Source organism: Peromyscus eremicus, chromosome X (assembly GCF_949786415.1).
Source record: "Peromyscus eremicus chromosome X, PerEre_H2_v1, whole genome shotgun sequence".
Lineage (NCBI taxonomy): Eukaryota > Metazoa > Chordata > Mammalia > Rodentia > Cricetidae > Peromyscus > Peromyscus eremicus.
In genome coordinates, this window is record NC_081439.1 from 3,766,194 (window position 1) to 3,778,424 (window position 12,231).

General features: G+C 34.6%; 1 protein-coding gene across 10 annotated transcripts in view; it reads right to left on the reverse strand.

Moving 5' to 3' along the window:
- The window catches only part of Kdm6a (lysine demethylase 6A), a 150,921-nt gene that overhangs the window by 26,606 nt on the left and 112,084 nt on the right, over positions 1 to 12,231 (reverse strand). For 6 of the 10 annotated variants that reach the window (XM_059251409.1, XM_059251410.1, XM_059251406.1 and 3 more), the window contains 5 exons: positions 11,650 to 11,745; positions 10,123 to 10,224; positions 8,794 to 9,189; positions 4,040 to 4,818; positions 513 to 642 (listed from right to left, as the gene is read on the reverse strand). In XM_059251409.1, the coding sequence (XP_059107392.1) occupies positions 513 to 642; positions 4,040 to 4,818; positions 8,794 to 9,189; positions 10,123 to 10,224; positions 11,650 to 11,745 (1,503 nt within the window). The remainder of the gene's footprint in view (positions 1 to 512; positions 643 to 4,039; positions 4,819 to 8,793; positions 9,190 to 10,122; positions 10,225 to 11,649; positions 11,746 to 12,231) is intronic. The other 4 variants (XM_059251415.1, XM_059251408.1, XM_059251416.1 and 1 more) reach the window with 1 other exon arrangement.

Consider the following 12,231-nt stretch of genomic DNA (forward strand, 5'->3'; position numbering starts at 1 on the left):
ATTATATGTATGAAACAGAATGAATGTTAAGGTTCATTACAATTAGTAGATTTAAAACCCAGTTTACCTTAAAAAAAAAAAAAAAAAAAAAAAAAGGTTAAATACTTCCAAGTAGTGTACTGCTCGAAATTAAGGCAGAGAAAGTATTTTTCACTTATTCTAATACAGCCTATAATCACAGAGAAACTATGGGAATAGTAGCAGTGTTGTAGAGTACTTGCCCAGAACATGCAAAGCCCTGAGTTTACTCTCCAGCATAGGAAACAACAACAAACAAAACAAAGCAAAAACACAATTTCCTAATATAATCAAGTTAATAGCTGAGAAGGTATTTGTAAAATAACATAAAATATTTTTCAATACATCTTATTTTGTTGCCAAATAGTCACACCACTGCTGATAACTGTAATATTTGCTAAAGGGTATCCATGTTGACCTAAAAGATTTTTACAAAAGACAAATAGAAGTAAACATTGGTTTGGCTGATATGTAGTCAGTCAATTCGGACTCACATAAATACTAGGTGTAGGTGGATTCAACTTGTCCTTTGGCAAGGGAGGGTATGGTGAAGATGGTGGTCTTGGAGGCGGACATTTATCCAACAAAATGCTACTGTTAGACAGGCCATTTTTACCTAGATTCCTTTAAAAGTAACAAGAAAGAGAAAAAAAAATCAGCTTTACATTTACATAGAAGGCAAAAAATTCTAAATTAACTTCTAATTAAATGAACAGGCATTTTAAAAAATCCATGAATTTTGGATCCAGCCGAAACAAGAAAAATTATTTCTGCAAATAATTATTTTGATTCCTGTGTCTCGCACTGAAGAAAACTAAAAACACAACATGTGGAGCATAGAAAACATTTCCTATTTTGTTTGTGATTTCTTTATCTGAAGAACAAGTATGAGTTGTAATTTCCTTTCTATCATCACAACCTTTCCCATTCACAGTTAATACATTAGCTCAACCAAGAAAAAAATGCAAATGTCATATTAGTAGTTTCTTACTGTGTCTCAAAAATTATCTGCCTGTTAACAGCAAGTCTGAAACAGAAATTTCTCTGAAATAGCTGATATACACATACATCTATATAAGCGACTATAAACATTTTCTAAAGTACATTTATCAGTCAATGCTGTAGACAGATATCAGATATTCATGTTATCTTCTGAACACTGTTTTAGAACACCTCAAGCCAGATATAAAAATTTATCATAATAATGCAAAGTAGACAGAAAAGGAAAAAAAGTTATGAAATAAGATGGCAACGGAGAAGATTTTTAAAAAATGTCATTTTAAATAGTTCTTTCCCCCATTTTGACAACCACATTTAGTAGAGAAATGATAGTAAAGTGTTCTGTGAGTGAACCACCTATTCTTCAAATCTCTTAAAAAGCTCCTACGATACAGACCCCAGGTCTTTTAATGCCATGCCTGTGTGACTTTCACCTCTGAGTTCTGGGAGCCTTAACCAAATACCCCATTACTTGCAATCAAGACTTTTTTTCTCTAAGCTTCAGAAGATTGATCTCAAACTTAAAGAAGTGATTTCCTACCTCATCATTAACAAATTCGTGCCTAGACTGGTTGAAATAACCCAAGCCCACCCTAGGGATTGATAAGCATTTTGGTGCATCTAGCTACTTATAACATCATGTATCTGTAATGAGGCAAAATTGCCTTTATAAATTAAGTTTAATACGAAACTATTAGAATGTACTCAAGTGAATGTCCTAAAGTCCCCATCGGCATCAAAAAATGAGATGGAAGAGTATCATTCTTAACACATTAAGAAATACAATCAACTAGGCACCCCATAGCATAAAATTTTAATAACAAAAACTGCTCTTTCACATTGCTCATAACTTGTGGGCCATAACATAGCTCCAGAAAACTCCCTTTTAAAATGACACCTCAGTTTCTCCCTATTTTTATTTTGCTGTTGCTGTTAAGCAAATGTCCTGAGTACAGAGTGGACAAGACCCTGCTTTAGCAGAGTAGAAGCAAAACTAGGAAAGGAGGACAGAGATCAGATTAGCCAAGGGAGAGGCAGACAGAAGACAAACATATTGGAAATGTATCAAGGCACTGGGTCTCCATAGTCAGCTATGGCTATTGACCTGGACACTTAAAGGGGTCCAATGTTGAAGTGAATGACAGTAACTTGTAGACAAAAAGAATAATACCTCTAAATTTAAAATTTCTAAAGAAACAAATTTTAGAAATTCAGGAACCCTACTACATGATTTAAAAAAATCTTAATTTAGAGATCTAATGTATCAAATACTGACATGAGAAAGAAAATTTCATTTAGGATTGGCCAGGTATGGTGAAGCACACCTTTAATCCCAGCACTTAGATGGCAGAGGCAGGGTAGCCTGGTCTGTAGAGTGAGTTCAAGGCTAGAAAGAGCCTGCTCATGCCTCCCCTATCTCTGCCCCCCAAAACAGTTAAGATTAGTGACAGTAGTTGTCATATTGTAGGCCACTCAGGAAAATGATATCAGCAAGGTGGGCTAAACAAAGAAAAAGACATAATTTCTGCTTAAATGTATCAGTGTAAAAGTAACTACCTGATAGTTAAAAAATTGACAGAAAATAATGAAAATCAATACATAATAAAACACAGGCCAGAAGACATTTAAACACTTCAACTCAATATTTTAAAGAACTTTAGTATATTAAAGATCCAGTGTCACAATTAAAGTGATAAATTGGGGTTGGAGATTTAGCTCAGCGCTTGCATAGCAAGCGCAAGGCCCTGGGTTCAGTCCTCAGCTCCGGAAAAATAAAATAAAATAAAATACAAAATAAAATAAAATAAAGTGATAAATTAAGATTAACTGAAAATTATTTTAAACTAATCCTTTCCCTATGCCACAGTTCCTATTCCATGTTACCCGTAAGTAGCAAATTCTATAAAATAAAATTCAATTTTATATAAACAAATCAGTGACAAACATTTCATGGAAGATCCAGGATACATTCTAATAAAACAATCTAAACATCAGGAAAGATAATCACACTTTTAGACAATAAATAAGACACACTAGTACTGGCAATTAAATGGGAATTATATTGAATTTTAAAATAAAATTGTTATATTAAATGGCCAATGTCAACAGGTCCAATGCTTATATTTTCTACTTACAGAATGCTTATTTTCTGTTATTTGATTAAACCTGCAACCAAATAAAGGCCCTATAAAAAAATCTACATACACTGCTTAAACTTAAAATCTAATAGATTAGAAAAGTATGCAGAATTCTTTCTTGTGATTATTCCAAGCAATGTTAGCTCTCTTACATTCAAAATTTATTAATACACAGGGAAAGATAAATACAAGTCAATGAGAAAAATTAAACATGCCATGTACAATGAAAAAACCATTAAGAATCTGTCTCTCCAAATTCTACAGAAAGATGGTGCTATCCGATCAGACTGATCCTTCGATGTGGACTTTTTTGTTCCCTTTAACAGACTTATTTTCCCTCTAACTTTGAGGGTTTATCCTTCCAAAACTACCACGAATATGCTTTTCCTTTCATGAATGGCTAGTAGGTTATCATATATCTCCAATGTCCCTTACTTCTTCCTATCTCCTTTATAATCTCTTCTAGAGTCAAATGAATTGTAAGCAGAGACTAACCTTGATGATTGCTGAGTTCCATCCCTAGCCTAACATTTAATGGACTTTGTTCAAAACCAAAATAAACAATAGGCTCTTACAGGTCTTGTTTTTTTAAGCCAAATGTGATTTAACTGAGTCTCATTTCCAATGCCCAGAGCAGACAATCACACTGAAGCCAGCAACTGCAGTAACCAGCAGAGGGCAGTAACAGCATGTTCAGACACACCCTCTCAGATTAAGTTACAGAAGTTCCACAATCATTAGTAAGTACAAGCACAACATTCAAACATTACCAAGCTTCCAAACTGTTACTTTCAATGACTGATTACACTATCTTTTATTTCCCAGATCTTGATCAGGTAAATTGTCAAACATTTCCATTCTGTGATTAATTTTCCCACACTAACCTGCAAGCTTTCAGAACTTCTGCTGAGCTGGGATATATGGACACAGACATTGATGGTATGATCTGAGGACTAGGTTTGTGGCTAACTAGAAGCAGATCGGTTTTAATGGGGCTCTGAGATTCTTCCATTCCTTCTCCATTAATTGTGTGCAGCCCACTGTGAGGGCTGTTAAGGCTGGTAACACTGTTTGTGGTTGTCTGCTCGGTGGATTTAGGAGAAGGTGTTGCTGTGGAAATGGCTGAAGATGGTGAAGAGGCAACAGAATTATCAGTCTTTGTATGGACAGTCGGGTGGATGTTATTGACTTTGTCACAGGTTCCAGGACCCACATTGTTATTAGCTTTTCCCATCAACAAGGCAGAGAGCTGAGGATTGTCTGAACTTAGTAAACCTGGTGACTTAGAATCTCCATGGCTAGGACTGCAAACAGCATCTGCCATCACCTGATGGACATGATTAGGAAGTCCCTCGACACTGGCAGTGCTGTTAGGTGTCTCTCCAGTGTGCCTGCTTGTTTCAGGCACCGTCAATGTGTTTCCTGAAGGCTTGCTCTCTTTGGTTAAGGTAATGCCTTGTTGTCCACCTGAGGTAGCAGTGTGAGAGGAGAGGTGATTGAGAGCAGCCCCCTGTGTTACTGAATTGCTAGGCAGGGTGGGATGTCCATTCTGATTCTGAATACCAGAGCCAGCTGCCTGGAGATGCTGGGAAGGCCCAGTGGAAGAGAGAGGTCGTTCACCATTAGGACCTGCCAAATGTGAACTCTGACCTTTGTGAAGCCCCTAAAAAGAAAGATACATGGTTTAAATCTTATGTTAAACGCAGAACATACACAGACTTCTAAGTACTATAGGTAGAAGTCACGAAGAATAAATATCTGTATAATTTGACCCAATTCCTAAAGTTATCAAAAAAGTACTGACAGCTAAAAGAATTTCCCTAATTAGTGTGGCATACATTAGTTAACAGAAAGCACTAGAAATGTTAAATTAAGTTTTAAAATGTGTATTTTCATTACTAAAACCGAACATGGATAGACATATATCATTAATAATTAAACTATAAATATGATAAACCAACTAATGGGTCTGTGATCTATTAAGAGATTAATATAGAAAGTAAATTTAGGCTGGCCGTGGTGGTGCAACGCCTTTAATCCCAGCACTCCAGTGGCAGAGGCAGATGGATCTCAGTGAGTTTGAAGCCAGCCTGGTCTACAAAGCGAGTTCCAGGACAGCCAGAGCTGCTACACAAAGAAATCCTGTCTCAAAAAACAAAACAAAACAAAAAGTAAATTTATTTTGTCTTTAAAGTTACTATATAAAGTTACCGTAATTATATTCCTCTTTAATTCAACTATTATTAAAGCACCTATCCTCTAAAGCAAAAGCTACTAAAATAGCTAAAAGACTATTAAAGTTTCCCCAGCCAGCCAATCCCATGTATTTTTTTTTAAACATCCTAAATCTATGCCAATTACTTAGAGATAAGCTGCAATTTTCATCAACTTGGTATAAACACTAAGGAAAATATCTGCTAGGATAGTATACTATAGTTAATAAAAGTGTTAAGTACAGAGAAAGGTCACTTAATACATTTAGTGGAATAAAAATAAGATAAATAAAACTAAGATGCATAACTTTTACCTGAAAATTGCCTCCTGGTATCACAATTTTCATTTTAAATGGGAATGCTAATTTTTCAGCCACATTGATTAACACTGGAATTGGGAACCAATGATTTCATAGTATCCAAATTGTTATAATTTCAGATAAAAAACAGTAAATTGTGTGAGGCTCATAATATTATAACTACGTATTACCATATTCCACCTTATATTCCTAATAACTGAACAAAGAAATTAGGACAATATTGTGAGTTGAGAATGACTTTTAACAGCAGAGTTGAAAGCTTTTTTTGAAAGGTAAGATTTAACCTGGCAATAATAAGCCATCAAGGAATAAAAAATTAGCTGATTATTAATACATTAAGTGGTAAATTTAATCCCTAGTAAAAAAATAAGCAACCATAACCCTGAAATCAGTTTAAAAAATGAAAATGCAATGTTTGTATTAAAGAATTTTATATACCAAAACACAAAGCAAAACCTAGAAATATTACAAGTTGATATAGTTGAATACATGTAAGAGTATAATTAGATTACCAAGTAATCTAACAAGTTCAGTAATATCAGTTAAAAGATAAATCATAGAGCTGGGTATGGTGGCCCACATACATAGGATGATCAAATGTTCAGTCATCCCTAGATAGCTGGTGGCCAGCCTGATGAGCTGGGTTACATGACATCTTATCTAACAAAAAAGCAAAACAAACAAAAAGGTTGAAACTTTTAAGTTATATGGAAAATTCTCATTTAAAAAAATGTTACAAAAATTTCAATAACTAAAATATCCAAGAAAGTCTGTAGGTGAGCCAAAATTCTATTTAATATTTATCAGAGGCTAATTGCTTAACAAATAAACTAATTATAATTTGCAAACGTGACAAAAATATTTTATCTTCCCTCTCTGTACATTAAAGCATTTTAAGCTACAAATTCAGAAAATGTTTCTATAATGAATTTTTTAAAGCCTGCCTAATTAGAATCTAGGATACTAACATCAGAGGCTGGGGCTCTCCAGCTGCAGTATTTGAAAGCAACCTCATGAGGGAAACTTTTGACCTGGAATTAGTTCATTTTTAGACAGTTTTCTCACTTCATTACAACTACACTGTAAGCCTTACTCATGGCCAATGCCTGCCATTCAGTGACCTGCAAAATCATTGGGGTCGGGTAAAGTATTTGTTTCCCGAGAGAGAGAGTATGGCTATGTCATAGTCAAGGATACCTCGAACTTGAGTTCCTCCTGTATCTGCTTCCTGGATTCCAGGTTAGGATTAGAGGCATGAGTTACCATAATCAGAATTTTGTTTTGTTTTGTTTTAATGTTACCAGATTTCTAAAATAAGATTGAGTATTTTTGAAAATTTCAGCAATTAAGCAAACCTGGGATGTAGGGGGAAGAAAAATAAGAGAACTATACTTTATACTTCATAATCATAACAAAGCCTCCCATTTTATGTAATTGCCAATTATACTTTAGAACCTTAATAGGCATTTTAACAAAAGTCTCATGCTATCCTTTTAATAATCTTTTAATGTTTAAAGATACTGAATTCCCAAAACATATCCTCTCATCTAACAATTTTGTCAATCTCTCTACTGAATGTTTCCCATTAGCTTTCACTGTTATTTCTCATTCTAATTTAAAATATGAACAAAACCAAACTGAATTCTATTTCTCCTTTAGCTATACCTCCCTTATGTGTGTAACTTACATGACTGTAAATGTCCTGTGGGAACTATTCATACTTGCCACCTCCAGTTTTATCTACCCTTTCATCTTGAAGCTAACTACACAATTAGGTTGCAATCGACAACAATCCACTGAAACTGCTCCTATTCAAAAGTTTCCAAATCATTTCTGTATAGAGTCAAACAGTAAATATTTGGACTTTGTAGGTCATCTGGTATAATACAACATTTGTTTATTTTTATTCTACCCTTTAAAACTGCAACAAACAAATGCCACCCTTAGCTACAGGCTACTAGAAAGGAGGAGGAAGCGGAGGGAAATGTACACCACAGGTTGTGGTATGGATTTTGCTTGCATTTACTAATTTCCCAACCCCAGCAATGTCACCTCAAATGATCAATCTCTAGATCACCTTACTGGATTGTGGTGGTTAGAATAAGAATGGCCTCCATATGCTTATAAATTTGAATGCTTAGTTACCAAGGTATGACACAAACTAAAGGATTAAAAGGATTAGGAGGTGAGGCCTTTGTTGAAGTAGATGTGCCCTTGTTGTAGGAAGTGTGCCTCTGGGGGTGGGCTCTGAGGTTTCAAGAGCACAATCCAGGCACAGTGGTTCTCTCATTTTGCTGCCTTTGGATCTGGAGGTAGAACTCTTCTCAGCTACTATGTCTGCCTTCATGCTGCCATGCTCCCCACCATGAGGATAATGGACTAAACCTCTGAAACTGTAAGCAAGCCCCAATTAAATGCTTTCTTTTATAAAAATGTCATGGTCACAACGCATCTTCACTGACTAAGACATGGATCTAACAGCATTATTTGATATAAACTTTGAATAAGCCCTTCTTGAAAAGATAAAGCTCACATTCTCCTCAATGTCCAATACCTCACAGCTCAATCCTTTATTCTAGTCTTGAAAGTTCTTGAATTTCCTGCCTGGCAAATTACAAAAGGACCTCATGGTTCAATCTTGAATTTTTCTCCCAATCTGTTCCCATCCATCCCTTTGTAATCTTACCCGGTCTCAATTACTCTTCTAGCTTATCAAGATAGCCTAAAACTAGACTCTTTCTCATACTCTATTTTGTCATTTTATTCTCTTCTCATACTCATTCTATCTATACCCAGATGTTGATCACTATCAACTATTACAAAAATAGGCATTTTGCTTATAAAGCCACTATAAATTAGAAGTAGATTGGGGGGCTATGCAATTTATTTTCTTCTTCACAGTAAATCTCCCAATTATCTCCATTTGTGAAAATAATATCAAGAAAAGAAAATATATACACATATACTGAATTGAAACAGAGCAATGACATTGTAGGACTATATAATTCATATAAAAATCATTCCTCAAATACTTAACATGCACAAACCAAATAAAGGCAAACTATTATATGAGAAGTCAACCAAAGTAGTTAGCCTTTCTATTACCTGAGTGGAGTTAGATAGTTGGTTTTTCCACGGCTCCTCTGTGCTGCTGGTCAGGTTTGTGCGGTTATGAGGTAGAGCGGATGCGTTTCGCTGCAGGTAAGGCACGTTTCCATTACTTCCACTTCCTGTTACGTGATTATTGCCTATCAAAATAGTGTCTGTACTTCCCAGTGTTCTTGATGTGCTACAGGGAACATGGCCTGCAGAAAACGGTCCATTGGCCAAAGCCTGCCCAGGACAGGCAGGGCGGACTCCAGGCTGAGAGACGCTAGGCATTCTGGTCAGAGCAAGCTGTGACTGCTGGCCAGAGACCGAGTTTGTAGGCAGTGATGAGTCAACTGTTGGCCCATTAGGAATTCCAGTAGGCCGTACCTGTGCAATTCCTGTTTGTCTCATCTGCAGGGAATAAATGAAAAGCAAATAAATAAAATAGATATAGTCCATAGTGGAGAGGCTCAGAATGTAAAGACGAATAATCATGGGCTCTGATTTGATCCCAACATTTTATTTCTCCAGGTTAAAAACCATCAACTTCAAAAACAAAAAACTACTTATATGCAAGCTGCATAGGAAAAGTAGAAATATGTTTCATGTTAAGGATACATCATGTGAGTAATGACAAAAAAGGCAGCTGAAACCTATGGAAAACTCTGGAATTCATAGCTCTTCAAGGAACATCATATTTTTATTTTAAGATGGGACTAGTGGTGCAAGCCTGTAATCCCAGCTATTTAAGAGGCTGAGGCAAAAGGATCTAAACTTCAAGGTCAACTCAGGCAACTTAGTGAGACCTTGCCTGTGTGTGTTTGGGGGGAGGAGGGGACAGGGTAGGACACAGGACGGTGTTACAGCTTAGCAGTAGTGGTAGCTCATATAACATATAACAAGGCCCTGGGTTCAACCTTGAGTATCAAATAATAATAATAATAATAATAATAATAATAGTAATAGTAATAGTAATAATAATAATAAACAGAAAATCTATAGTATGACAGATCCTCTAAAGAAGATATATTATAAAAATGAAAAAATTGAATAAAGAAAAACTAAAGAAGATATATAAAACCTTAATTAGGTTTAATATATCTTACTAAGTACTAAAGAACATAAATTAAATACCATGAAATTAAATAACAAAAACTGCTTAAAATTAAATCAATAGCTATTCTTTTCTTAAAAACTCCATTTCCTAGTATTTTAAGAAACATAGATCACAAAATTCTACCAAATATAAGTAGACATGAGTATGGGTGACTTCTAAAGTAATGCTATAGTCAATAAAGGTACGCAAAATTCTATCAAATTTTAGAGGGAAAATGCTATACACACTTGGTGTTGCTGCATTAAGACAAACTGACTTTCCAGCTGTTCCAGCATTAGTTTCTGGGCTGGGTTTAAATTATTTCTATTTGCACGGAGCTGTTCCAAGTGCTAGGGGAAAAAAAGGGGGAAAATATAATTAAAGACATATCTAATAAACAAGCTAACAAAACTGTGAAACCTTTATCTGAAATAATTAGAAAAACTCAGAACTACTATCAGGTCAGACACTAATTTTTGATCAACAATACTCTAATTTAATCTTAAAGTCTTTTAAAAAGTTTAAGAAATCAAAGTAAGAACTAAGCATTCATCTGAACATGGTTTATTATGATGTGATCTTTGAAAGAGATGGGCATGAAATTTCATTAATAATTTTCAGTGTTCATGTAGAAAACACTTCAAGCTTAAAAGATGATAAAATGCTCCAAAAAACATTATTGGTACAAGAAAAGTTTGAAGACAATCTGAATGTCTAAAACCAGTGATGAATTTAAGTAATAGTATGGTATCTATATAAAGAAATATACCTACTTGTTCATATAACAAGTAGGCTGTTTATAAATTGACCTAAAAGGGTCTATAAAGGACAATAATAGAGGTAGCATCATTTAAGATCCCCCAGTGGATTCCTAAAAATCATAGAAAATCTAAACTTACAATTTAATGCTTTTTCAGTCCTAATACCACTACACACTGTGGTGATAGTGCGGTATTAGGTGTGACAGTAAAACTAGTTATGTCTCTTCATTCACAACTTCAGGGAAGAATCTAATCCTTACCATTGACCTTAGCAACCTCAGCATATGATTATTTTGTGTATTTTTCTTTTATTAAATAAAGAACTTTTTACCTGTTCACTTAGAGAAAGCACTGTGTGGCTTCTCTTTGGCATTCTACACTTGTTGGTATCATTATTCTTGTGATTCATGGTCATTATTAATACAAGAATCATGATACTAAAACAGTTATTTTGATAAACGATTTGGCTAGTAAGTGATTAAGGACCAATTATCACATAACAGCTTGGACAATGAGATGACTGATGTCACTGGTGGTACAGAGTGAGATTTCATTATGTCAGCAGAATATTATAATTTAAAAGTTATCATGAGTTTATTTCTGAAATTTTTCATTTACTATTTTTGGACCACGAGGGACTACATTTAAGTTAAATAACTTGTACATACACAACACATCTCTGCAAAAACAGGTAAGGAACAAGTAATGCCAGAGAACATTCTGTGAGGGGGTACATGTGTGAAGAGGTTCTTGGTGAGTTAGAGTAGAAGCTGAAAGAAGACTTTCTTCTACATAATCTATATTCATACTTTATGTATATGAATGTATTGCCTGTTCCAAAAAGAGAAACAAACTAGAAACAAACTGGGAACAAGACTGAACTATCTTCATTATTCTGGTAAATGTGTAATCATGTTTTGTTATGTACTGAGTTTCCTGTCATTCAACTTTAAGAATTACTAAAAGTTCATTATTTCTGTTACATAATTTTTCTTTAAAACATATTTTACATACCTGTAATTTCTGTGGTGTCAAACACCATGAATGAGTTTGTTGCTGTACTGGAGGATGTGGCACAGCATGGCCACCACCCCAATTATCAGAAGTATTCTGAGGAAAATTGATAAAAAGAAACATTAAAGAATATTTGGTTATAAAGCAATAGGTTAACATTAATTAATTACTAATTAAGGCCAAATAACTATGAATTAGAATATTTATGCATAAAAAGATATCATTACATTCACTAAAAACAATTTACATGCACATTAAACTTGATATTCATAAATTTTTTAAAATGTTGATTCTGTAATAAGCCACCCCCCCCAAAAAAAAAGCCCACCCCTAAACTATGGCCCAAATGACTAGCCTATATACCACACTATCCACTAGGTTCATTATTAAATATATTTCAATGTTGGTTAAAAAAAGTGATGATGAAAAGTGTGCTGATACCTTAGCGGTAGGGAAATGGATAAAATGATTTGATGAATGCAAATTTATCCCTACTTTATTTAATATGATTCTAAGAGTTTGGGATGGGAAAACTCAAACCTTTAATCTTCTGATGTCCACAGATTTAAAGTAAAGGACAGG